The sequence below is a fragment of the Taurulus bubalis genome, assembly GCF_910589615.1.
Source record: "Taurulus bubalis genome assembly, chromosome: 16".
NCBI lineage: Eukaryota > Metazoa > Chordata > Actinopteri > Perciformes > Cottidae > Taurulus > Taurulus bubalis.
This window is the reverse complement of record NC_136604.1, coordinates 13,645,728-13,673,572: the sequence shown is the minus strand read 5'-3', so window position 1 is coordinate 13,673,572 and position 27,845 is coordinate 13,645,728. Positions and strand designations below refer to the sequence as shown.

The following is a 27,845-nucleotide window of genomic DNA, read 5'->3' as shown; positions in this document are numbered from 1 at the left end:
TTTCAGTACACATGAGTAATATGATAATCAACATATCCCTGTTTCCAATTCAACAGAACAACTTTGTTGTATACTAAGGTTATTGATTGTCTGTTTGGTAGTGGGTCATCTTCAGGTTGCATCCCGAAAGGAGCTATGATGGAGTTGGCTTCAATAGGTTTTCTACATATTTATTTAAAAACATTGAATCTGCAACTCCAGAAACCCCAGAGAACAGATAAACATCTTGGAATATGTCTTCTTATTTATTAACATGTAAGCAGCACTGTAATGGAGCTGACGGAGGGGGAGCTCATTTAACTACTCAACATGGTGCAGGTTTGGCTCCTGATAGTAATTTTATTTTCTGAGCTTATATGTAGTCTTTATCTGCAAAGTAATTACAGTGGGAAAATGGCAGAAAATGTAAATACTCAAAAGTACATGTACCTATAAATTGTTGTTGGTACAATTCTTATTTGACTTAAATACGTTCTCCCTCTGCACCTTATTAAACTATGTGAAACATTAGTTAATGACTTGAAAAACCTGCTTCTTGCTCTATCACCCACTGAGTAAAGTAAAGGCAGGTCGCATGAGTACCTTTGAGGTTTTACAGGCAGGTCTTGTGATGTTGAACTATGTTAAGATATCAAAGGTCAACATGAGCATGTAAACACTGTTTAATCATTGTGGTGTGGGTGTAAACAAGTGTAAACTGGTTCCAGAAAAACTACTGTCCCAGTCTGACGGTTACGGGACACACCAGGTTCCAGATTTTGATCAGTGGGAGGTCCTGATCTGCCCTATAAAGCAGTGCAGAGGCAGTGTAGAGGAAGTGTGAGATGAAGAGCAGCAAGCTGTTGAATCACTTCCCTTGCAAGGTAAGTGATCAAAACTATGTATCAAATCCTTTTCTTGACATAAGTCTATGTACTGCTTTATAATCAGTCACAACTTCTATTAGTACTTTTCAGTGATGTTTTCAGGGAAATGAAGATCCTTGTTCAGGCTCAAATGAAACTGAAAGTCACAGCAATGGAACAGAGTGAGGGAAAGTTTCACAATTAAGAAAGCAGGAAGTCTTTCTTTTTTAAACTTCACAATGTATCACATTCAACTGATTAAACTGGACTACATACTACTACTCTCTTGCAGATGTTGAGTGTAACTCTGTGGTTGCTCGTGGGAGTGTCTGTGTGTGCATCCGGCTCCGTCACATGTCCAGATGGGAAAGTCTGCTCTGATCACGCCACCTGCTGTATGACTAAACATGGGTATAGCTGCTGCCCCTATCCAAAAGTAAGTCTCTTGTCAACATATAATGTCACTTTACCTGTAGTTGTTTACATTTTGGGATGGCAAAGTGTTGCAAATATTCCACCCTGAAGCTCTGTGTGTCTGTAGGCAGTGTGTTGCACTGACTTGGCCCACTGCTGCCCCTCCGGGTTTCATTGTAACATGGTTACCAAGATGTGTGTGAAAAACCCGTTTCTGATGATTCCCATGGTGAAGAAGCAAGCCGCAGAGGAACCAAGCCCTCCTGCTCTACCTGTTTCTTCACTTCAGGAGCCCGTGAACCACCAAGTGCCAGATCAACAAAAGAGCTCAGTTGTATATTGTGACGGCTATTACACATGTCCTGATGGCACAACTTGCTGCAGACACCCAACAGGTGTCTGGTTCTGTTGCATATACTCTTATGTGAGTCTTTTGCAAAAACAACTGTCGTGAAATTCCCATTGTTCACTGACATGATAGTCAAAGCTTACGACACTTTTCTTTCTTTGGTAGTTATTGTGCTTATGATAGATAACCTGTGATTTGTAACTTTTAGGGACGGTGTTGTCTGGATGGCTATCACTGTTGTCCGTATGGCTTCAACTGTGACCTCACTTATACGCACTGTGTGAAGCAAGGCCTCAGATATCCTTTCTCTCCCAAGAAAAGTATGTCGTCGGTGCCTGCTTCTCTCAGTCTGCCTTCAGAGGAAAAAAGCAGCATGCAAGAGGTAGGACATACTGCGATGTGCCTTTTGACTACACATAGGTGTATTCTGCAATTGGTTATCTGAATGCCCATCCATTCAAATAAAGTTGCAATCAAAAGTTCTCAAGCACCTTCTTACCATATGCAATGGGGTCCTTCATGAGCACACTGCATTTCGGGTTCTCATCCTGGCTTTTTTCAAACTACACCTACAAAGTGCTCAACTCTTGATAGGTACAAATCATATTAAATAATAAACCTGTTGGTGTTTCCCACTCTAACATTAAAAGTGCTGTAATCATATTTTTGTATCAATGATTGCATATATTATTAACCAGGGTGTAATGGTCCGTATGTATTTACCTTTTGCAGACATCAATGACGGCTCTGACAGAAGCCAGGGGTGTCATCACTGAAGTTGGACTCATTCGCTGTGATCCCAAGTTTTTCTGCCCAGCAGGGACAAGTTGCTGCAAAGGATCAACAGGTCGATGGAACTGCTGTCCCTTCCAACTGGTATGTATTGGCCATGAATTTTTAAATCCATCAGGAAGTAATGATGCAGTGATCGGAAGGAGAATAATTTGACAAAAGTGCTTAGACAAACAGGAAGATACAGGATGTATTTAATTGAATAATTAAATGATCAACAGAGTTTGAAAATGTGTCTGTTCACATCATAAGCACCACAAACTCATGCAACTGACAAAAGATTAAATGTTTTTGTTTTGGCCGTAAAAAAAAATGAAATTCACATTTACTGCAGTAATTTACGAGTTTATACTGTATTGTTTCTAACATCAAGACTTGTTCTGATTCAGGGCCAGTGTTGTGCAGATGAGCGGCACTGCTGTGAGCGAGGATATACATGCGACCCCATCTCCCTGTCATGCAGAAGAGGGTACTCTGTGATCCCCTCAGGAGCACAGGAAGAAGCCAAAACAGACTGAGGACAAGTTTGTGCACTGTGAACGTTTTGCCATTACGTATTTCCTTACATTTTCCACATCAAATCTAATGCATCGTCATGAGACCTAGATAATGGATAATTTAGTGAATAATGTGCTTATAACCTAAACAAAATATTTCTCTCCATAGTAAATTCATTTTAGACGAATGCTATCTGTATTGGTTCTCACAAGGGATGGCATGTAAACATTGATTTTCGATAACCAGCTTTGCGAGATTCCATACAACATGCAACCAATCCATTGCTGTGGTTTCGTAACTATCTTGATACTGTTTAATCTAAAGATCTCTTTAGAGACAGACAAGTCATGAAGAACGTTATGCCAACCTCAAATCATGTCATAGTCTTTTTAAATGAAGCAGAATATTTGAAGGCTTGCAAACATATGAACTTTAAATAAAACGTTCAATAAAAAGGCAGATAGGAGTGTAAGATTTTTTTTTTATATCTGAAAATACATATATATTCTCATATGGCCTGATAGACCAGTCACACGCGTTTTCCAGAATTGGATATTATTAAACGGTGAACTGTGGTCATCAAAGGGCTTTTACTTTGAAAGCAATAAACGGAGGTTTTCTTTTCCATTTCCGGCTGGATTACTTCCTTGGTTTACCGCTCGTTCACATGTGGTTCCGGGTGGAGTTGAGGAGATTTCAAATGGTGGTAAAATGAGCCAAATGGAAGAATTAAAAGTGTTTTTCTCCGAGCGGCTACATGCCGCTGCTTCTGAAATATTCGGCGCTGTAGAAAAAACCATAATGGATTACGAGGAGAAGGTCACCCGTCTGACGGAAGAAAACGACCGAAACCGTTCTCTGTTGGACATCATCCTCAAAACCAAGTCGACACAGAAAGAAGGTTGGTTCATTTGAGAGCAAGTTTAGTTTGTCAAAGCTAACGGTACTCTGACTCAAAGAAGTGTAGATTACATCACTGCATTGCTTGATATCACTACATTGTTTAGCAGTTGAGGGAACATGGAAGTAGGATGTGGAAACTGACGTCAGCTAACGTTAACTAACGTTAACTTTTAGCTGTCTGTTTATCTCTGGTTAGCTAGCTAGCTTAATCGATTATTGGTTCACACCATTCCCTTTACTTCCTGGCCACGCCGAAGATACGAGGAAAGGTCTGACGTTATTGTTGTTCAGAGTTGCGTTTCAATTTTCAAATAAGTACTATAATGTTATCGTATTAGTTATTAATTATTCCAGTTAACGTTAGCTTAAACAGCAAGGGTGGGAGCTGCTTAGGTGTCACAATCTAGGCATCACTGTATTAAGTAAGAACCATAAAGGTACTAAGCTTTCTCGCTCTCATGTCTCTCATCTCTCGCAATGGAAACACCTCCTGATATTGACAATGTGTGGTCCACTAGAAGTTGTGATCTCATTGCATGTGGTGTGAAGTACTGACGAATCAGTCGCTTTTCACACTGTTTAACACTGCTTATTAAGAGCCCATTGCAATGCATCCATAGCACGTGCCTGTCAATGAAAAGACAATATAGACTGGTGGCATAGTTGCAAATATGATATTGATGTGATGCCTCATCATTTGGGCTTATAAAACCCTCAATATGTAGAATCATGTTCCCACTCCTTGCAGTCAGAGGACATGTTGTCACAGGAGGAAAAGCACAGGTTTATATAAAATAATTAACGATGGCTGATTTCCATTTTTGCTTCTTTGGTTTCAGGATACTGGTGAGGAGCTTAGTCAACTAATTGGTCGTTTTGGTCTGTACCTTTTTTAGTCGTGTTTTTTTTTCATGGATTTCTATGCAGAATTACTTATTTCGAAGAGACGTATAAGACCTCTTTGGCAAACGCAGTATTTAAAGGGGTATTTCTGTCTGATTCTTTGTGGAGAAACACTTTGTGAAGAAACTCAGTTTTCCAGATCAATTGCTTAAATTATCTAATTGAATAGAAATCGCATGAGTCTTGGTCTACTAATACGTTTTTAGTTGAGGACAGTCCTGGTACCGTGCATGCACACGACTAGGGCTGCAACGAACGATTATCTTAATCGGTTGATTATTTATTTATTTTTTCGATGAATTGGATAAAAAAATTAAAAAAAACATTAATTTGTGGGTCGGTGCCGGTTTAACGTTAACGAGTGACAGCGTGAACTGAACCAGACCGGGGGGTTACGGCATGTTTCATCACGTTACTTTTTTTTCCAAGCAAGACTGAACTGTAACGGAACATAAAGTAACTTTAACGACAATACACAAACCAAACACGTTAGCTAACGTCATAGCAAATTGACTAGCTTCCATTAAAAACAAGTTTGAGGGAAATGAAGACGCTGATTGGCCAAGACTCGACACATCACATCAAAGATGTTTTATTTTTGCGAAGATCACGACCTCTGCTTTTCTCCGTGTTGCTCTGCTCCTTTTCTTCTCCGCGACTTATTGACTGGCGTAATAATCGCGCGACACAACGAATCAATAATGAAATTCGTTGCCAACTCTTTTGATAATCGATTTTTATCGATTCGTTGTTGCAGCCCTACACACGGCCATGAATTACTGAGACACTTGAATAGAACAGTCATCATAATGTTATGAGTTTTTTCTGACTATGTCAAGTCAAAAATGTTTGGGGTAAAAAAAATCCAATTGCATGCTTTAAAACTAAAATATGCCATACCACTTATTTTCATTAAAATTTATATTTGACTGCTTTTCACCCACTGCGTTAGAAAAGAGTAAGCTAACACTCAAACTCTGGCTGCTGCCAGCAGCATGGATAGAGGCATGACACTCAAAGCCACAACAATGTGTTACATATGGGACAGCTGCCGGCAGCAGTATTGACATGCGAATGGCCGCTTCATTTCACAGCTATTCATTAGATCTCCAGTTTGTGCCAGAACCAGCGTGGGTCTGACACAAACCGTTGTTCCTGTGTTTTCTGCAACACCATCATCTTGCTGGCTATCATTTTGAATGATGCCAATACCTCAAGAAAATGGCAATGGTTTTTGATATAACATACGTTTTTACTTTTGTGCTTTTCTTTACTCTTTAGAAGCTTGCCCCGCCAAAAGTACCCCTGATGCGGCTGTTCCAGGTGCATCAGATTCAAGTCTTGCTCGCAAGGCCAGAGACCCCCCCCACAACTCCAGTGGTAGGATTTAAGTCTTACAATAAATTCTCCTCTCCAGTAAAATCAGTATTAAAATCCTCTGTGAAGCTGAAAAGAAGTTGTGTTTTCAATATGGACACCAGTTACCACTATTGGGCACACAGGTGAAATGTGCTACATCAGTCATTAAGTTGTAAAAACACTATTACTGTTAATTGCAACCTGATTTTTCCAGTAAAAACATGGCACTGATGAATTGCTCATACTGGCATTGGTCTTATTCCTCCCTGGTAGGGAAATAGGCATTTCAGTCATTCTGTATGAGGCCATTGTTGAAGTGTGTACTAACTCTAGTAATTCTATGAAATGCCTTACTATCTTGTAAAGTATTTAGATTATATCTTGATTTATTTTCCAGACTCCTTCACCTCACGCACCGACTTTCTAAAGTTTGCAACTGGTGATGACTGCCGCTACTGCTTGAAGAGAATTCAAGCCACTGAGACACATTTGATGAGAAAACATTATCTATTTGCTGTCCATTTTACTGAGGTTGACACAGGTAAGTCTTATTCACATTAAAATCAAAGTATAACGATAGTTTGTTATTATAATGTATATTATAATTACCCTTTTCCGCGAAATTCTCAAGTACGCTAGCTGATGAAATGCTAAATGATGTTCTTTGAAGTCATTCAAAGTGTTTCCATGTGGTAAGTTGACCATCTTTTCTCTTTTCAGATAAATTTGTTGTACCATGTACGTGCGAAGACTTGATCCAGGGCAGAAGTCACTGGCACTGCCCGTATTGCACTAAGATCATTTATCGGAAATGTAACTTTGAGGTGCACATATCTAAACAGCATGGTACGTACATTTTGTTGGAATTCTCATAATTTTGCTGTTATTTTACCATTGTTTTGTTGTAAACTCATGTTTTTAAGTTCTGCTGTCAATAAACCTTGTGTGCCATCACTGATAATGGTAATATTTTTCATTTTCACTGGCTAGATGTAGTTATTGACGACACTAACTTTTTACTTTACAGGTTATGCAATATTGCCGCAAAGCCAAGACGCAGGTTAGTTTACAAAATGTCTGATGTCCCTCTGTTGTTCAAAAATGAAGATTACCCTTTGCAATTTCACAAATTTGGAGTCAGAAGGATGCAACCTTTTCAACTACAAAATACTTTTTTAGACCTGGAGATGTTTTTTTTAATATAAAATCAAAGTCACTGATAATGTTTTTACTTACTCTGATAAACTCTAGGACATAATAAGCTTGTCTTAACTTTTTCTCTTGTCTTACTGTTACTGGAAGCTTGTGCAGAGCCGCAATGATGCCCTGTTTACTTTAAACCAGCAGAAAACAAATAATGTGAATGTTTGGAATCAAGAAATCAGTTTTTCAGTGAGAATATGAAGATAAATGTTGATGGGCAGTAGGGGTGGCACAGCCATAGATTTGCATTCACAGAGGCTTAGAAATAAATAGTTTGATGTATTGACCGTAAAAAAAACTGACATTTGGCGGTCTATCAATATAATAAAATACATTGCTCTGTCCTTCCTCTTAGAGATTGATCAGCCCTCTGTCTCTGCCATTGAGGAGGACGCTCCCCTGAGTCCTGAACCCTGGTGTCAGCAGGAGCTTCGCAGTCTGGACCATGAGGACCAACAGGCCTCACTGCTGCTTCAAGTTAAAGAGGAGGAAGAAGAAGAAGAAGAAATGTGCAGACGAGGTCTGGTCGAAGTGTTTGGCATACATAATTAGGAGCTTGGCATACATAACTTCCCTTTCACATCATGTACAAACTTGTGACTGAAATTTTGTTTTCCTTTTCCCCCAGTGAGTCATCCTGAGTGGCAGAACTCAGTGCAAGTGAAGATTGAAGGCGAGCAAATCCGAAAAGGTAACCGTCAAATGAGTGTGGTGGAACATCAGGCTCATGAATCTGAATTCAGCATCGGCTGCGCAGACAGTTACATTCAAGACCTCAGCGAAATGAACAGAGTGGGAAGCAGTAAGGGACATCTGCTTCCTAATTCTTCAAATCAACCTCTGGAAATGCTGCCTGATGGTAGGGTTGGTGGAATATGCCAGCCAGCTGGGGAATCTCAGCACACCACACCTCGTATTAATTTAAAGGCACTCGGTATTAAGAGGAAAGTGCCTGTGAAAAGAAAAAAATCTAATATAAAGACATCAACTCAGAATCCCACCGGTCCTCATTGTTGCAAAGCATGTGGAAAGACTTTCTATTACATGTACACACTGAGGACACACGTGCTAACACACGCAGGGGACACAGTCCATGTTTGTGGAATCTGTGGAAAACATTTAGAGTCTATGGAGAGTTTTATCCAGCACATTCAAAGCCACACAAAGAGGAACAAATGTGGTATATGTGGCAAACAATTTTCCAATAATTCCCGTCTGAAACGGCACAGGAGATTTCACAGACCAAAGGGTTTGAATGTCATGTCGTCAACTTAAATAATGGGCAAAATCCTACAGATATCATAAATGAGCTGTGACTAAGTAGGAGATACCCAGTGTACATTATTGGAGGGATAATTCAATCCTTGAGCTGGGCAGAATGTTCATGTTTATTGTATATAACTGTATTGATACACTATTTTGTAGACTCAAATAAAAAACTTCTTTGAAGTTGGATGTCTTCCCTGTGTATATTCTTTTCCAAATATCATCAGTTTGAAAGTAAGAGACTTTCAGGCAGATGCAGTCACAACACCAAATGGATTCAGCCCCAGGACCGACATATAATACATATTCAGTTGTAATAGTCTGTAGCCTCGACATTGTGATTATTAGTATCCTAACTTTGCATTTGAAACTGCACTCTGGGTTTTTCGACTTGGATGACAAACGTTTATCAATAGTACATTGCAGATGTATATCTCACACTGCGAACATGCCTTTTTTTATTCCCATTTTCATATATCAATAATATATAAAATACAATATAATGTAATACAATATTTATTGCAAAACAATACATAAATGTTGCTGAGCGTTGGTCCTAAATTCCCCGTATTGTCCTTTCTGTCCCATGATGAACACAACAGGAAGGAAGAGGAGGAAGCCACAGCGTTCACTCCGCTCCGGAGAGTCGCTCCTCTTCAGCTTCCCTCCATAAATGTACAGTAACTGGCACGAGCGAGTTATCGTTAACGTTACTGCCTCCTTTCGGTTTCACACGGGGAATATGGCCGTGTTGAAGATACAAGACCAGGTAACGTCTACGGTATCAAACTAACGTTTCACGTTAACTCCTCAAAAAGCGATCACTTTTCTATGACACCGATTAACGTTTCTCTAGTTTTGAGTGTTTGTGTATAACTTTAGTCGACACCGTGCCACAATGACGGTTCATTTGAGCTACCTGACGTTCATCCGTGACATAAACCGGTCTGGCAAACTGCTTTTAAACGGCTACCGGTCTTACGGTTAACGTTGACTTGACTTCCATCGAGCTAACGAGAGACTGTTAGCTAGCGCGCCGGTAACCAGTTAACATAAGAAGCTCGCTAACTTCACGTCACCTGTTACGTTTACGTCACTTCGGTTTAAATGGTCACTTTCAAGTAAAAGCAACGGTCACGCCGCCATGTCGGTGGTCTTCGGTGCTTTCGACTGTTGCGGTTGGTTTCTGTTTCTAGCGGCGATGGACCGGTGAGCACAGCTGGATAGCTCGGAGGTTAACAGGGTGGCCTTGATCTGCTAATGCTAGTTTGCAACTTGAACTAATGCCAGACACACCTTTATTATTATGGCACGCCATTTATAGGGTCATTCAAATGAATGAAACGTGTTTTCCTTAAATTGAAAAGCACGTTTCCGATTTGACTGACCGTCGGGGCCGACTTCCGACGCAGGGAGTTTGCTTTGTCAGCTGTCTATTTCAGCTCCCTCTCCGGGACAGCTGTGGGCAGTCATCTGTTGCTGCAGATAGGAGCGCCTGTCAGACTAAAATAGCAGGTGGTGGTGGTGGTTCTGAACTCTCCAGCTGTGTTCACGTATTAGACGGTTTCCACCAGCTTAAAGGCGGCTATTCACTGGGCATTGTAGAGGACACATGCATCAGCAACGACATAGTGGATTAAAACATTGTTGTTACAAGTTATTTTGTTAGGTCCCCCCCCCAAAAAAAAAACTTTTAAAATAGCTGCTGTGTCAATCATCACAAAAGTTGTAATTTTTGTAATTATTAATCATTTACACGATTTATCGGTATACTATACTTCTTGGATACATATTTGTAATCATTATATTTGGCTTTCTTTTCTCCTTTTCACGTCATTGTAGTGATTGCAAATGTGTTGTGACTGTTCGTCAAACACTTAAAAGCTACATGGGCCTCTGGTAACTTGGGATAAGCATTTGTCAAAGTATTACATTTTAACCTAAAAGTTGAAATGTTATACTCAATTATTACTGAATATGATTGTCAAGTAACGATTCAATAAAACAACTGTTAGTTGCACTCAACTGTCAATTTTGACAAACAAGTGCTTAGAAATTGAAATGATTTTGGTTCAGAATTGGCCTAAATATGAACTTCAGTCAAAGTGGGTCAATGATAAAGCAGCTCTGTGGCCTGTCCCGGTCTGACTAGTCTTCTGGACAGGCAAGTAAAAAACGGTAGAGTGTAAGTGATTAGAGTCCCTTCTCTATTCTCCATTGTTCTCCGTAGTGCTTGCTGACCGAGAACTGGACTATGGGACAAAAATAGTCCCACTTAGAGGGACAGGAGTGAGCGTCCCTTTTGGCTACAAACTTTGGTTTGTCCTCTAGAGGGCATCCTGTACCTTGGATGCAGAGTGTCTTACCCACACTATGGTCCTGCCTCAAGAGAGTTGGTAGAGACAATTTCTGAAAACACAATCAATGAAAGCAGAAGGTCAACCACAGGGGGGCACTTTGTTGTTTTGTTTACATCAGCTATATTCTGTTAATGTTGGCTATTAGCCAAAATGCCTTAAAGGACAATGTAACATCTTGTTTTTGCACAAGTGAACTGTGCACAGTACACACAGAATAACTGGGGCGGCTGTGGCTCAGGAGGTACAGCAGGTCGTCCACTAATCGGCAGTTCAATCCCTGGCTCCTCCTGTTTTTATGTTGTCGTGTCCCTGGGCAAGATGGTGAACCAGGCTGTGCTGTGAGTGTGTGTGTGTGTGAATGAGCATTAGTTTATATCCTGAGGAGCAGGCGGGCACCTGGAAGGGCGTGAAAGTCTGTGTTTATGGGAGAATGTTGGCAGGTAGTGGTCAAACTTAACTCACATTAATTTAGAACCATGTAATGTTAATGACTCATCCTCTCTTCAAGTAGAGCAGTAATATATACTGTGTCTATGCATACCATTATAGTACATGTAATATGAAGACAACAATGCTTTAGTGCCGATCACCCTCTCTTGATTTTAAGCTTCAGAACATGTAGATATTACCATCAGCACTGCTGCTTTCTGTGTGAGTGTCCCAACACACACACACACACACACACACACACACACACACACACACACACACACACACACACACACACACACACACACACACGCCTTTAAATTTCTGGACTGGGATTATATTACACACAGTACATCCTGTCGCAGGTTCAGAGCATAGGTCAGTGCAAGCTGCATACTGTTACACATGGGTCACGTTGGGCCTCTCCATTATTATGTAAAGCTCAGGAGTTGGATTGGAATTGTATTTGTGATAATATTGGGTGTGCATAGAGCACCAGCTCAGCATTAATGGAGCAGACATTTGAGCTTTGCCCGCCTCATAAAAGCGCATCAGGAAATGGAATTTTTAGGTTTTGTTCTCAGACAAAGTCCTTCCTATTCCACGTGCTTGCCTTGCTTGACTATGCTCCCGAGTCCTGATTACAACTATAAACACATGCATACTCTGCACACACTGTTCACACAAAGACAATATCCTGTTTGGGAAATGGCAACCGATCTGCTCTGAAAACACCTTTGGGCTACGTTCCTGAAAGTATCCCCAGTTCTAGCAACTGGGATAGATAAAACATTGGTTGTTTGTTTCTATGCTTTGCTTCCCAAACATTCTTTGTTTGAGCCTTTGAGGCGAATCTCAACTCAGGGACTGTCGGAGAAGAAAGATTGTTAGCCTGCGTTTCATTTTCAGTTTATAAATGTTAAGTTAATTAGACTCAAAATGTAGGCCCGCAGAAGGGCTCCATCCAACTGAATCACTCTCTCTCATTCGCCCGCCCTCGCATCGTCCCTCCCTCTGAGTTAATGGGGTTGTGTGGCTTGGCAAGATTGCTCTTTTTAGGATCTGTGTTGAATATGAAGGAGACTGAGACACACACACACAGACACACGGACATGCACATACAGACTGGTCTTGTTAGCTACCCTCACATTCTCTGGCAAAGCCAGTTTGTTCCAGTTTTATAATGAGGAGATGGGGACTTTTGAAGCTAAGCCAATACACCAAATAGGACACTGGAACACACACACACACACACACACACACACACACACACACACACACACACACACACACACACACACACACACACCGATCTGTTATCCATTTTCTTTTATTCCCCACTTCTACTATAGCACCAACTTTATGAAGATGCAAACCACTAAAATCTTATTTAGCAAATTCTAAAAACAACTCAACAGTGTACGGCACATGGTTTAGTTTTTTCCATGCTACATGGGTCAAAGCTTTTTAGATTGGCTCAAGCTTGGGCATCTAGTGAAGTGTAAGGAGACCATTGGTTCTTAGTTCATACCATCACTTTAATGTACAATACCAAAGAACAGAGCTTTGTTGAGTGTATTAGCGCGGGGTCCATAAAGGAAGGATCAGAAAATCTCAATGCAGTAGTAAACATTCCGATATCCAGTCAGTATTGAAGCTCTCAACAGACAACATGCCGTGGTTTGCTGAAGGTAGCAGGGCTTTCAATAAAGAATCAATAGTGCTGCATCATGAGTCTCTACTGGAGCATCTTCACTCCACTTGCACTTTTGTTATTACACTTAAATGAACTCATAAGGGACTCGTGGATCGGCACTGGCTAGCAAGTGACCTGTGTTTACTGGGAGAGCATCAATCAAAATAGGTTCCTAACTCTTCTCCAGTCGAGTATTTCTCACTTCCTTTGTCATTCATTTTATTTCTAAACAAACTTTCTATGTATGTATCATTCCTTCTTAATCTCTAACCCCTTGTTTTAAGCCATGTTGTTTCTCAGTTAACTTTCTGTCATCATTTGCACCCATTTGTGTCCCTAGCACCCTCTGTGTCCTTTGCCACATTCTTCCTCCAGGTTTCTTTGTATTTTAGGTACCTACCTACAATTATTCTAGCTCTCTATCCTCTTCTATTCATACTCCCCTCCCTTTTCCATTCACTCTCTGCTTTATCAGACTAAATGAAGCCTCTCTCTCTCTCTTCCTCGCTCCCCTCCCCCTTCTCTCCCTCCCTCTGTCTCTTCTTTTGAAAGAGCTGGGTTCAGCAGTCTGCCTGAAACAAGCTACGCATGCCCACACATACATTGGCTGCTGCGGCCCCCGTCCACGCTAATCACAGGGTCTCTGTGTGTGTTTGCATCTGACGTGTGTGTGTGTGTGTGTGTGTGTGTGTGTGTTCCTGGCTGCAGCACAGCAGTGAGGATATGTAGCTTCCTGTGCGCTGCTAGGCAGCCAAAGCTCATTCTGCCGCATGCCGCTTGACGCCACCATTACGCAGAGGAATTCCCTGCTGCTCACGGAGAGTGTGAGTATTGGCTAGAGAGAGGAGAAGAGGAGAGAGCAGACATGCTGCAAGGCAACACTGACAGATAGAGGACAGAGCTGGATCTCATTTGGATTTTACATGAAGATGTGCAGCGTTTGTTTACGAGGAAATTACTCCGTTTATGGGATTTATGCTGACCTTTGTCCCCCTGAATTGGGCATGTATGTAAGAGGGAACACTGTGTATTTATGTGTGTATGCGTGAGAGAGAGAGAGAGAGAGAGTGTGTTTGTGTTTGTGTGAGTGTTCCTGATGCGGTCAGAACGGGCAAGTCGTGTGTGTATCGTGGTGCTGGAGGAGGTGGAGGAGGATGAGCCTACCTCTTCACCCCCACCTCCCCGGCCCAAGTCATCTCCAGACCGCAAATCCCATCATGCCTCTCGAAGGGCTGCCGCTCAGGAGGACAAGGTGAGATGGGTGCTTCTGTTTGTCTTCATTGAATTAAATTAACTTTGCTGATCCAGCAGAGGTTTTGCATATGCTTACGTTCTACAGTTTCTTCTGAGAATGAGAGCATTCACCCGGGGTTTAAACAGACCAATGCACCTGTCATACCTGGCTTGAAGTTTAAACCTGTGCTGAAGTACGTAGGTCCACATCCCACTGTATAAAAACACAATGACTGCCAACACTTGTCATCCTGTGCTAAATATATCACCGACTACAATCACCAATATAGCCTGCTATGTGAAATGACTGCTGGTTTGTATAGATTATCCGTAAGGCCTGGGCCTTTGTAGTGTGTGGGGTTGACTGTATGAAGGGCAAGCCTCCAATTGAAACCTGGTAAGTCTTTACTTCATATGAAAGCTGCTCTTTGAAGATCACAAGAAGATGGGGGGTCGGGGGGGGAGCCAGAGAGAATGTGCCTGCTCTGATGACGGGATTTGCTCTCATAATCTGTGTCTACCTTCTCCGATCTTTGACATAGTTGCGGTGGTCATTGGTGTAATAAGCATGAGACAGATGCCAACATGCCTGACAGCACCACTTATTTTTAGTTGGGATGAAATCAGAGAGGGATGGGGAAAGCTGAGAGGCTGAGAGTAAAGAGCAGATCCACTTCATAATACTCATGTAGTAGTAAATGGTACAAGTTGGCAGCCCTTGATTGGGAAAAAGGTGTATGTGTGACAAAATGTTCAATGAGACCCATAGCACTTCCACAGACTTAGTACTTACACGATTACAAAGGAGGGAATGGCAATATACTATCATATAGAGGGGCTTTGGAATTTGAAGCCTCTCCAGATCTCCCCTAAATCAACAATATTATGACAATTATATAAAATCATATATAATTAATTTAATTAATAACTTATTTCCTAGTTACAATCTTAATTAGAGAGATGTAGTAAAGCTTTTTTTAAATGATGAAGGAAAAATACAAAATGTGGGCCAAAAATGTTCAGTTGTAGATGAATTAGTTTCACTTTGATTTTTAACATAAAAGTTCCAAGGTTGTATTTGTTATCCAAGATACAATTTTAGTTAAGTGATTGATCATACATATAATATAACATTATAACAGTATTTATAAATAAAATACTGTTACTTCACGTTTAATTTAATGGATGTATGCTCTTCTGTTGCACACCTCTTGAAGGTTATGGGCACTACTGAGCAACACTGTTTACAAAATCCCACTCAGTATGAGGCACCATGCGCTCATGTTCGTGCCGCGGATCACACACGGATGTACATAAATACAATAGTATTAAAGAGTTGTTCCGAGATCTGTCATTCATTTTCAGCTTCTTCCTTTTGGGAAAATGTGCATCTCTTCCTTGTGTTAAAATTGTTAAAATTACCCTGCTATTTACATCATTATCAGCTGACCTCACACCATGTGGCGAGAGAGCATAGCTGTAACCCTTACGGATTAAAACTTGTACTGTGTGTGCATGTGTTCGTGTGATGCATGCTGCAGCTTTACCGTCATTAAAGAAATTGGGATTTGTAACTCATAGCTCTCTTCCTGCTCAGGATTATAGTGTCTCTGTGTGAGACTCTCCCCTTTGTAACCCTCATAACTCACACTGATAACACGGTTGTCAGCATAGAAAATGACTGCCTTGCAAATTGAGTATGTAGTCGTGTTCATCAGCATTTCCTCATCTTTTCCTCGTCTCTGTAGCCGTCTCTGTTAAGAGCCATCTTCAATGTCGACCCAGATGAAGTTCGCGCCCTCATATTCAAGAAAGAGGATGTCAACATTCAGGTAGGGCAAACTCTTCTGGCTATTTCCTCTGATATTCTCCAAATATAAATGTCTTTGTTCTGACCACACACTTGCATATTTGCTTTTCACACTGTAGCGACACACACACACACACACACACACACACACACACACACACACACACACACACACACACACACACACACACACACACACACACACACACACACACACACACACACACACACACACACACACACACACACACACCCCACGACGGATAAAACAACAAACAAGGGGAGCAGCAGTAAGCCAGCAGGTTACAGTTGATCAATTAACTGACCGAGAGTGCCTTCTGGCAGCTTCCCCATCTTATATAGCTGTCAATCAGGGCAGGACACATGAATTGTTCATAACACTACCCTCTCTTATCTTATAATCTTCTACTGATATCTTCCCCTTTTTCTCCCTTTCGCTCTCTCTCTGTGTCCCCAGTCTTTCTGAATACATTTCCTCAGGTTACACCACATTCTTTTTTCACAGTCTTTGTTTTTCTCTCTGTCCATCTGTTTTTCCATGGACCTATAGTGCTGGGGTCATCACACTGAGTCTTTTGGAGTCAGCAACACTAGCCCAAACCTATTGCAGTCACATGCCAGTTGTTTAAAGCCCAGGGTTATTGCTCGCTACTGCACAGAGAGAGAGAGAGAGAGAGACTGCAGCAGGGTGTATTTAAGTTATGGAGCAAAGTGAAGAATTCGAGTGAAGACATGATAGACATTTTTCTCCTTTTGGCTGGAGTTTCATGTTTCTTGTGTTCTGAAACAGTGTGAGGTATACATATTTTGTTTGGGGCATGCCATGTATGCCTTCATCCCATCATGAGCATGTTTGAATATGTGTCCCAGGGCTTATGTTTGTGTAAAAAAGAGAAATAATGAACTTGTTTAAATTTGTGTTTTTCTATATTTTGGAATCTCCTGTCAGGACAATGAGAAGAGGACGCCTTTGCATGCCGCATCCTACCTGGGAGATGCTGAGATCATTGAACTGCTCATCCTCTCAGGTAAACAATACAGCCAGCTATCAATCCTGCCAGTCATCCATTTGATTTAATATCCGTCCACCTTTAGTATAAGTTCTACTGGAAAACTTACTTATCCATCCACCTGGTCCTGTTTTTCAGCCTCCATGTTAGCTCCCCTGAATTTGTCTTATGTTTATTAATTCCTTTTCATATTTTAGATCATTCTCACACTGTAAAGCTGACAAGTCATTAATTCTCAAATCAAATGGTGAATGGTAATCCTGCTTTTTGTAAAATTAGAGAAAAATCTGTTATTGGGGCCAAACAATTTGAATTGTGGTTCCTAATACCTGTCAGTATCTTAGAGCAACTAAATTAGTTTTCATTGCACAGTAAATTGTTTCGAGGTATATGGAAGTAATGTATCTTTCTGCCTTGTTTGAAGATTTCAACCAGGTCAGGCTAAAATGGAAACACATTTATTATTAGTTTTTTGTTATGTTTTGTTTGTTTAAAAAAAACAAACACTATTTGAGTCATAATATCCCAAATAATGCTTTCCTTAACTATTTAAAGTTATGGCCTTTTACTCAATTCTTTCCCCCCAAATGTAGCTCCCTGTTCCCTCAGTAGTTTTCTTGCCCGTGTGTCGGCTCACTGCTGTCACCATCTCTCGGTGACTCCGTGATTTATCAATCATCTGATATGGTCGGTTTGACTTTCTGTGAAGTCAACTGAGCATGTCAGGAAGTGGGGCCAATCCTAATACAAGCGTAGTATGGAAGTGTGTGTGTTGTGTGTGTGTGTGTGTGTGTGTGTGTGGTCACTGTTTCGCAATAATGTGCAACAGGTGCAGCTTCAGGGTCTATTTTAACTCCAAGCTGTGCCAAAGAGCATCATGGGAGTTTTCTAACTTCCAGGCACCGTTGGCTCATAAGACCCCCCTTCCCATATGCGAAAGTGTGAAAAGCCTTTTAAACTATTAGTTTGTCTTCTGGGCTTTTCATGTATCTTTCAATGATTCCACTATGTTTGCCTTTGCTGTGTCTGCCATTGTTGACATATCCCTGATATCTTTCTCTCCCTCACACTCTCCCTCACTCTCCTTCTCTCATCCAAGGAGCCAGAGTTAATGCCAAAGATAACAAGTGGTTGACTCCTCTTCACCGAGCTGTCGCCTCTTGTAGTGAGGTAACACATTATTACACAAACACAATGTTAATGCTAATGTGTACTGTGATGTCTCCACTAATTATGTGACTGTAACCGCGGCCCTCAGCAGCTATGGAATGCAATGAGTCTCACAATTAGGCTACAGCTTTTCAAATCTTTGAGAAGCCCTTGTTTGAAAAGACTCATTCAACCCTATGCCGGGTCTTTCCCACTGGCAATAGCACTCCAACAAGAATGCAGACTTCTTTCATTTCAGTGAAAAACACGCAGGTTAGTGCCCCAGCTGCTTTCAGTGGACATGTAGAGGTGGGTCTCCTGTAGACACACACAGACACTAATATACATACATATCATCATCTAGTTAATTTGCTTTTGTGTGATAGATGGTGAAGTTGCTGCTCTTCAGAGGAGCCAACATTCGACAAGAAGGATAATAATAATTCTTCATAGCGGCCCTCCCACTGACAATAACACTGCAACAAAAAGAGAGACCTTTTTCCTTTAGAAAACACAGATTAGTGCAGCAACACACATACCAGAATATCTGGTAAGCTACTTTACGAGCATGAGATACAAAAAGAATATTGCAGCCGAGATAATGTTTCCAGATTTGTACAATCCAGCCTTGAAGGGGTAAAATGACATAACCACATTGTGTTGGTATTTGATAAACCTTCAAAATCTCTTTACCTATTCTGCTTGGTCCTGGGCAATATGCCCACGCTAACGCAGCCCCTTGCGTTTGTTCGCCTCCTCAGTGCTATTGTCGGCATGAAAGCCCCTGAAGAATAGCAAAGACTTTTATAACCGTCCACACATCGCCACCTGTGTACACTGGCATGTACTTTGTTAGTACACTGAGGCATTTTAAAGAATACCTCTGTCTGCACACTCATGCTCACTGACCCATGCTCACTGTCCACCCAGGATGCAGTGGCAGTGTTGCTGAAGCACAGTGCAGATGTTAACGCCCGGGACAAGAACTGGCAGACGCCGCTCCATGTCGCAGCTAGCAACAAGGCGGTGCGCTGTGCCGAGGCTCTGGTCCCGCTGCTTAGCAACGTCAATGTGTCTGACCGGGCGGGACGCACTGCCTTGCACCACGCTGCCTTCAGTGGACACGTAGAGGTGGGTCTCCTGTAGACACACGCGGAGACACACTCGCATGCATGTCATGTCAGATAACATCTAGTTAATTTGCTTTTGTGTGATAGATGGTGAAGTTGCTGCTGTCCAGAGGAGCCAACATTAATGCATTTGACAAGAAGGACAGGAGAGCCATCCACTGGGCAGCCTACATGGGTGAGCCTGTCTTATTGTATGGTTTTGAATGCTTTATCAGACTAAATGAACTCTCTACCTACCTACAATTATTCTAGCTCTCCTATTCTAGCTATCCTCTTCTATTCATACTCCCCTCCCTTTTCCATTCACTCTCTGCTTTATCAGACTAAATGAAGCCTCTCTCTCTCTCGCTCTCTCTCTCCCTCTCCCTCTCCCTCTCTCTCCCTCCCTCTCCCTCTCTCTCTCTCTCTTTCTCCCACCTTCTCTCTCTCTCCCACCCTCTCTCTCGCTCTCTCCCTCTGCCTCTCCCTCTCCCTCTCTCGGTTGTCACTTAAAATAGTACAAGTTGAAATGAACAAGTCCTTACTTGCCGGTTGTTGAATGTGTTTTTTTTTTTTTTATGTCATCATAACATTTTCTGCCCTCCTCCTCTTTCAGGTCACCTGGAGGTGGTGAAGTTATTGGTGGCCAGTGGAGCAGAGGTTGACTGTAAGGACAAAAAAGCCTACACTCCGCTCCATGCAGCCGCCTCCAGTGGCATGAGCAGCACAGTGCACTACCTGCTCAGCCTGGGGGTCCACGTCAGTACAGACATATGCATGCTAATGCAGTATATAATGCGCCCTTTGACCCAGCTCAATCTTTAACTGTAGATATACAAGCTGTTTTAAATGTCTTCGCCAGACAATAAAACTACTTCTCACCTTTTATAGGTCAATGAGGTGAACGGCTATGGCAACACGCCACTCCATTTGGCCTGTTACAATGGACAGGACGTGGTGGTCAGTGAGCTCCTCGAGGCAGGGGCCAACGTCAACCAGGTGTGTGTGTGTGTCTGTTTGTGTGTGTGTGTGTGTGTGTGTGTGTGTGTGTGTGTCGTGTGTGTGTGTGTGTCCTTGTGCGAGATAGTATGTGCGTGATGATTGCTTGTGTGTGTTTAACTGTTTTGTTCGGTACCCTGCTTCAGGTGAACGAGAGGGGATTTTCTGCCCTCCACTTTGCCTCCTCCTCACGCCAGGGGGCGCTGTGCCAGGAGCTGCTGTTGTCCCACGGAGCTCACATCAACATGCGGGTGTGTGCATATGAAGATACACTTTCACACAAACATAGCCAAATTCAGCTGATAAACGGTATTTGCATTCTTATTGGTACAGTTGAATTGACTGTATTCATCAACTGCAGGCCTATATATTATCAAAAGAACAGAGATAAGAAGCCCGGGTCCTCGTGTGTTTCCTGCCCACTATCTAGTAGAAAGTTGAAATGACAGTGTGGTTAACACTTTGGTAGCAGTGATGGAAACTGATATTAGGTCCCCACAGCCTCGAGATGCAAGGCCATATGGAAGATGCCGGGGGAGGGGGTGGCTCCCTCAGGCTCCAAGCTGCTCAGGCAATATATGGGTCTGTGTGTGGTCCACAAAGGGGTCTAAGAGCTTCTATTCATGCTACACTTTTTTTACACTACTGTATTTCTCAGTTGAGTCAGCTTCCCACACTTTAATGTCAATATACATGCACTGCAGCAATGATATACTGTACAGGTCTCAACAGACACTCATGTTCATCGTCTTTGTAGCGCTCGTCTTATCTCCACTGTCTCTCCCTCCATCTGTCCAGAGTAAGGATGGTAAAACCCCCCTCCACATGGCAGCTACCCATGGAAGGTTCTCCTGCTCTCAGGCCCTCATTCAAAATGGTGAGAGCCCCTGCAGTGTGCTGTCTGCTTCAGTGAGGGTTTTAATGGAAATACATACGTGTTACCCTTTTTTTTTTATGTGTGCGTAGGAGCCGAGATCGATTGTGAGGACAAGAGCAGAAACACTGCCCTTCACATCTCTGCCCGCTATGGCCATGAGCTCATCATCACAGCTCTCATCAAACATGGAGCCAACACCGCCAAGTTAGTAACAATTGACCATCTGTCCATCTATCTTCCCACTGAAAACAATATGTTCTTTAATGATAAGACTCACAGATAAAAACGAAATTCTTTCTGTCATCAATAATGCACCCATGCTCTCACACCTTACCTTTCTGTGATGGCTTGTCTTCTTTGCCTTAATGTTTATTCAGGAGAGGCATTCATGGGATGTTCCCTCTCCACCTGGCAGCTCTTAGCGGCTTCTCGGATTGCTGCAGGAAGCTGCTGTCCTCAGGTACATTCATGCTGACACCATTCTTGTCACTGGAAATACCTAGTTGACATCCAAATTGATGCTGATAACATATTTTCGCAGGGTTTGACATGGACACCCCTGATGACTTTGGAAGGTCCTGTCTACATGCTGCTGCAGCTGGAGGGTGAGTCATAATTCCTGCTCAATGTCTTACTATTGTTTAATTCCTTTAATGCTTTTCTTTGTTCTTTATTTAACGGTATTCACCCTTTGTTTTATTTTTTCCATCTCTCTTGCACACTGAAATATTATCTGTGCACTTGATTACAATAGACTTGTATGTTAGCAAAACATCACTGTTGAATCTGTCTCTCCAAGCAGGAACCTGGAGTGTTTGAACCTGCTGTTAAACATTGGAGCAGACTTTAACAGGAAAGACAACTTTGGAAGGTGAGCCAAGAATGTAGTTTAATTCTAGAAATGTTAGGAATACAAATAAGGTATGAAAACTGAGAAAGACTTTTGCCCACATTTTGGGGAGTAGAGTATGAAGTCCTCACTGGCATAAATAATAGCTGATATTGACTCTGATCTTTCTAGGACTCCCCTACACTATGCATCAGCCAACTGCAACTACCACTGTGTGTTTGCCTTGGTGGGCTCTGGGGCAAGCATCAATGAGCTGGACCAGAGCGGCTGCAGCCCCCTGCACTACGCTGCTGCAGCTGACACGGATGGAAAGTACGTTCTACTCTGCGTTTAACTGATAAAGTTCATAGTTAAGTATCAAAGTGTAACAAATAATCCTCAGTGTCAGACGATGGCTTAAAAGATATTCTCCTCTCTTTGGTCTTTGTCAGGTGTGTGGAGTACCTGTTGAGGAACGATGCCAATCCAGGAATGAGAGACAAACAGGGTTACAGTGCTGTGCACTATGCCTCAGCTTATGGACGCACACTCTGCCTGGAACTGGTGTGTACAGCTACCTCACAGGGTGACAAATATGTTGCATGTCCTACAGACGGTCAGAAAATCTGAACACCTCTATGTGCTAAAAGGCTTTTGAACTGATGAGAAAACTACAGCACACAAGTACACTTGTCATAGTCTCATAAACAGTCTTTGTCTGTGTTTCTTTCAGATGGCAAGTGAGACACCTCTTGATGTGGTGAGCCCTGACATTGATTGATTTGTTTGTGCGTAGCTCCATCTGTTGGACAAATAGGGAACATAGTGGTTAGATCATCTGGTGGGCAGGTGAAGCTACTGTGAAAACTCTTCTATCTTCTTAATGGTGGGATAACAATTGGCAGGTCTAACGTTGTATGCATTTGGAAGGAAAACACTTTTTAACCTAAGACTCCTCGTAGCACACAACCCAAACACCCCAAATCTCTCCTTCAATACATTTGGACCAGATTTAGCAGTGTGACCATGGCCTAACTTCTATGCAACTTGCTATGTCTGCAAACCTGGATATGCTATTAGTAATATGGGAACCATCTCTCTGTTTCAGTTAATGGAGACATCGGGAACAGACATCATGAGTGACTCAGAGAGCCAGGCCCCCGTCAGTCCACTCCACCTGGCGGTGAGTTCAAGTTGTGTGTCTGTATTACAGTACAGTGTGTCTGTATTTGTCTCTCTCACATACAGGATTTCACTGTCTCTGCCATGGCTGTTACCAGTAGACATAAAATAAGTGTCTTCCATTGGTTTAGGCTTACCATGGACACTGTGGAGCTTTAGAGGTTCTCTTGTCGTCCTTGCTGGAAGTGGATGTTTGCAGCCCAGAAGGCCGAACCCCCCTCAGCCTGGCCTGCTCCAAGGGTCACCAGGAGTGTGTCTCTATGCTGCTGCACCATGGCTCCTCCCCCATGACCCGTGACTATACACAGAAAAAGACAGCCATACATGCTGCAGGTATCCCACATACACGGACAACCACAGAAACATGTTTGGATGCAACACCTTTGCATCATTGAAGATTCTTGGAAAAATGCAAACATGTTGCTTTAGAAAAAGAAAGTCATGCTTGTGTCATGTGTGTGTGTGTGTGTGTGTGTGTGTGTGTGTGTGTGTGTGTGTGTGTGTGTGCGTGTGTGTGTGTGTCTGTCTGCCGTAGCTATGAATGGCCACCCAGAGTGCCTGCGCCTGCTCATGAGCACCAACGACCAACACATTAATGTGGATGTACAAGACACCAATGGACAGTGAGTGTGTACACCGTCAATAAGTGGCTTTAGATATCATTATGCTAGTCTTTTGTTTGAAAAAAAGATACTTGTACTCATTTCATGAATATATAAATAAATAAAAGTACTGAGTTATGTTATATTTCCACACTGTGTACAGGACTCCTCTGATGTTGGCGGTGCTGAACGGACACACAGAGTGTGTGTACTCTCTTCTCAGTCAAGGAGCCAGTGTAGACAATCAGGACCGCTGGGGGAGGACGGCCCTCCACCGAGGGGTGAGACATTCACATGTACTCACTAATATTGCAGCTTTGTATATCATTTATTATACTATATGTATCATTATTATTTTCCACTTTCTTCATTTTCACACAGGCGGTGACAGGCCAGGAGGAGAGTGTAGAGGCTCTCCTCCAGCGTGGGGCCAGTGTGTGTGTCAGAGACATCCTGGGCCGCTCCCCTGTTCACCTGGCATCCGCCTGTGGCCGTGTGGGTGTCCTGGGAGCCCTTCTGCAGGCCACCACCAGCACCACTTCACACACACACCTCACTGACAACCAGGGCTACACACCACTGCACTGGGCCTGCTACAACGGTACGGGGACACTCGAGAAACATGTCTGTTCTGTGTGAAACCACAGCAAAGTAGTATTCATGTCCGTTCCTCCATTCTCTCTTTGTTTTCCTAGGATATGATGCCTGCGTGGAGGTGTTGTTAGACCAAGAGGTGTTCAAGAAGATTAAGGGCAACTCGTTCAGTCCACTGCACTGTGCCGTGTAAGACGATGTGTGACAATGAATGTTTTTATGTCGATAGACGATGATCTGAAGGCATGTGACAGACAGTGTGTGTTGTGTATTTCAGTATGAGCGACAATGAGGGAGTGGCTGAGATGTTAATTGACTCCCTGGGCACAACTATCGTCAACACCACTGACTCCAAGGGCAGGTGAGAGACGATGTGATGATGATGAGAAGATGTTTGGAGGTCTGCTGGTATATTGTCAACTGTGTTTGTGTCAACGCAGGACCCCCCTTCACGCTGCAGCTTTTTCCGACCACGTGGAGTGTGTTTCCCTTCTGCTGAGCCAAGGAGCTCAGGCAAACATAGTTGACACACACATAAGCAGCACACCGCTGATGATGGCAGCTGTAAACGGACAGACCAACACTGTGGGTCAGTACACCCATTGACACTTACATACACTGTTGGCCTTTCTTCTATAAACCTTTGACATGTAACCATTGCCATTCATGTGTTTCAGAGATGTTGGTGAGCAGTGCGAAAGCAGACTTCACACTACAGGATACAAACAGGAACACAGCATTACATCTGGCTTGCAGCAAGGTAACAACCATTTACAGAGACGGGAAATGTGTTTATATTCACTGGTCAATATTTCACCAAGAATCCCTGACCAAAGAGAAGAAAAATCATTACCCAGTCAGTAATGATCTGTTGGCCGGTGGAAAGATCAGTTATACATACAAACAATATACATCCTCAAAATGTCTTAAAAAATGTTTTTTTTAAATGTTAAACACAAGCCATGTTATTGTACAAATGAGACAATAAATTTGAGACTAATCATAAATTTTCAAAGTGAATTATTTCCGGATTGTGCAAGACAGCTGTGATTATACTTATTTTATGCTTCTTACTCTGTTGCTTTCTGTTCCTGTGAGGGTCATGAGACGAGTGCCTTGTTGATTCTGGAGAAGATCAGCGATAAGAACCTCATCAACTGCACCAACACTGCTCTCCAGACGTACGTAGTGTTCCCCGCCGCAGGCAAACATTTAGCTGTGCTGTTGGGTAATGTACTACGGTCGGACTGGATTGACTTTAAAATCTCCCTCCCCAATTCTTCCAGGCCCCTGCATGTAGCAGCCAAGAAGGGACTGACGGTGGTGGTCCAGGAGCTGCTGAGGAAAGGAGCCAGTGTTTTAGCAGTGGACGAGAACGGTCAGCTTTCATCTTTCTGCTGCACCACACCCCACTATTCACACATACTTCAACAGGGAAATGTGTTTATGCATGTCCGTCTGTGCCATTCTTCTTAACGCAGTAATGGCATACCTGATATGTTGTATTGCATACCGTACTATAACTTTTTTCAGACTTTTTATGGCATATAAATACTATGCCATTTTGCTATACTTAAGCTTTTCAATTACTTTTTTTCCAATATACTATACAATCTTCTTAATGGCTTTTTGTCTGACATACTATATTCTATGACTATTTGATGACTTTATTTGACGTCTTTAAAAAAAATAACTTTTTGAAGAATTTTTGAAGAGATTCTATACTAAGACTTTTTTTTTTAAACGTACAAATGGTGACTTATGAATTACTTAAAAAAATATTGGAATATTTTTTTTAAATCATCTATACCATAACTCAACATACTATTCTCTTAATTTTTCCCGGAATACTATTCCATGACTATTTGATGACTTTATTGGACGTGCTATACCAGGACTTGTTGATGACCATTTATGTCTCATGAAAGCTATATTTATATTTAAGGAACAAACACCCACTTGTGCTCAAGGATGAACTGATCAGAAGTTGGTGGTCAAAGGCCAAGGTCACCATGACGTCACAATAATTCATATGCTAATTGTGACAATTTCACACAAAATCTAGTAGGATACAATGAGGATGTAATGATGACATTTAGGACAGACATGGGTGTAATCTGCAATTCTACTTTTAACTCTCTTCTCTTTAGGTTACACTCCTGCTCTGGCCTGCGCTCCCAATCGTGACGTGGCCGACTGTCTGGCACTCATCCTCAACTCCATGATGCCCACCTCCCCTATGGTCACCATAGCCGCTTTGCCTGCACACTCTCTCACTCAGACTGTCATCAACCACCACCCCACCAACAACCACGTCTCCAAAGGCGTGGCCTTTGACACCCCTCCCTCTCTGAGGCCTGACCACGTTTCCTACTGCAGACCGGAGCGGCCGCTGACCTCCGTCTCTGGGGATGATGAACTGAATGACTCCGATTCAGAAACATACTGAGGACATACCTGCTATTGGACAGAGCCCCACAATACTGACAAGCTAGCCAGCCACTCAGGAGCCTTAATAGATCACTGACGAGGAACTAAAAGAGAGAGAAATAGAGCCAGTGTGCGCAGACTATTTTTAGGTAAGCTTCTTCAAATCTAAAAATAACCTTTGTTCTCAAACACTTTTTTTTCTGAAGGTGCAATGGGGTGAAAAATAATTTACTAAAAGACAGAATTAGGTCAATACACACTGCTTATCTCAGACACCATCACTGGTGATATCGTCAGTATCGTGGCCAGTGTCTTTTTAATTTTTATGTTTTCCTTTTTAAATTAAGTACCTACTCTTTGCTGATACTTTTTGGAGTAGTTTTAAGCCTTTTCACAGTTTTTCCTTCAATTAACACTAGAAGAGCGTTTACTGGAGAGACGCTCAAAGGACCTTTTTTGGCACGATTGTCTAAAGAAAAAAACAGAGGACAATATTATGGGACCAGGCGATTGATTACTGTTTTCCCTACTGTACTTGAGTTTTTATTCAACTTCATATTTATTCATTTAATCCTATAAATGTATTCCAAGTGGAGATTGAGTCCATGGGAACTGATCAGGACAGCAGGCGACTGTCAGACCCATTTACTTTTTGATTGGTCCAGGAGTCATTTGATAGATGACCCGAATTAGCTGCTTAAGGAACTTTTAACTTGCAATGCTGTAACTGCTCAATAACTGTGTACTGTACAGGAGACTGGGGAACGTGGCTGACACTGTGTGTGTGTGTGTGTGTGTGTGTGTGTGTGTGTGTGTGTGTGTGTGTGTGTGTGTGTGTGTGTGTAGCGAGAGAGAGAGAGAGAAATTGATAAATATTGACTTTTTCTTTTTAAAGAAAAAGCAACTTTCAGGCAGAGGATAAACGCTACTGGTGATGTTTGTAAAGATTAAGTAATGAACAAATAAAGGGATTTGTTTTTGAT

The 27,845-nt window shown here is 42.2% G+C and overlaps 3 protein-coding genes across 4 annotated transcripts; all 3 read left to right on the top strand.

The window, feature by feature from the left end:
- The first annotated feature begins 819 nt into the window (after positions 1-819).
- Positions 820-3,442, top strand: LOC306748390 (progranulin-like). Its single transcript, XM_079231556.1, has 6 exons — positions 820-863; positions 1,138-1,281; positions 1,387-1,683; positions 1,817-1,990; positions 2,341-2,484; positions 2,790-3,442. Exons 1-6 carry the CDS (start codon positions 825-827, stop codon positions 2,916-2,918), a joined length of 927 nt encoding a protein of 308 aa, XP_079087682.1. The 5' UTR covers positions 820-824; the 3' UTR covers positions 2,919-3,442.
- Positions 3,443-3,699: 257 nt separating this feature from the next.
- On the top strand, positions 3,700-8,691 carry LOC306748479 (uncharacterized protein; the record flags this gene model as incomplete). The annotated part of the gene is made up of 7 exons (XM_079231655.1): positions 3,700-3,799; positions 5,986-6,084; positions 6,461-6,604; positions 6,784-6,909; positions 7,091-7,123; positions 7,622-7,786; positions 7,895-8,691. The coding sequence occupies 7 exons, from the start codon at positions 3,700-3,702 to the stop codon at positions 8,539-8,541; spliced, it is 1,314 nt and encodes a 437-aa protein (XP_079087781.1). The 3' UTR covers positions 8,542-8,691.
- A 583-nt stretch (positions 8,692-9,274) lies between these two features.
- ankrd28a (ankyrin repeat domain 28a) lies at positions 9,275-26,898 on the top strand (the record flags this gene model as incomplete). Of its 2 annotated transcripts, none has more annotated exons than XM_079231751.1 (29): positions 9,275-9,301; positions 15,999-16,082; positions 17,031-17,109; positions 18,191-18,261; positions 19,171-19,371; positions 19,458-19,545; positions 19,966-20,108; positions 20,241-20,348; positions 20,495-20,599; positions 21,147-21,225; positions 21,315-21,429; positions 21,603-21,685; positions 21,767-21,830; positions 22,028-22,096; positions 22,247-22,387; positions 22,507-22,618; positions 22,788-22,814; positions 23,163-23,237; positions 23,368-23,569; positions 23,772-23,859; positions 24,002-24,119; positions 24,220-24,439; positions 24,534-24,621; positions 24,710-24,793; positions 24,873-25,021; positions 25,110-25,192; positions 25,531-25,613; positions 25,719-25,810; positions 26,583-26,898. In XM_079231751.1, the coding sequence occupies 29 exons, from the start codon at positions 9,275-9,277 to the stop codon at positions 26,879-26,881; spliced, it is 3,177 nt and encodes a 1,058-aa protein (XP_079087877.1). In that variant the 3' UTR covers positions 26,882-26,898. The 2 variants fall into 2 exon arrangements, with proteins under 2 accessions (XP_079087877.1, XP_079087878.1); XM_079231752.1 differs by lacking the exon at positions 9,275-9,301 and adding an exon at positions 14,111-14,269.
- Between the last annotated feature and the right edge of the window lie 947 nt (positions 26,899-27,845).

Excerpts from the sequence above, each read along its gene's own strand:
- LOC306748390 (XM_079231556.1), top strand. The coding sequence starts at position 825 with ATGAAGAGCAGCAAGCTGTTGAATCACTTCCCTTGCAAG. Across the intron at positions 1,991-2,340 it reads AAAAAAGCAGCATGCAAGAG|ACATCAATGACGGCTCTGAC; the intron begins GTAGGACATACT and ends TACCTTTTGCAG. Across the intron at positions 2,485-2,789 it reads ACTGCTGTCCCTTCCAACTG|GGCCAGTGTTGTGCAGATGA; the intron begins GTATGTATTGGC and ends GTTCTGATTCAG.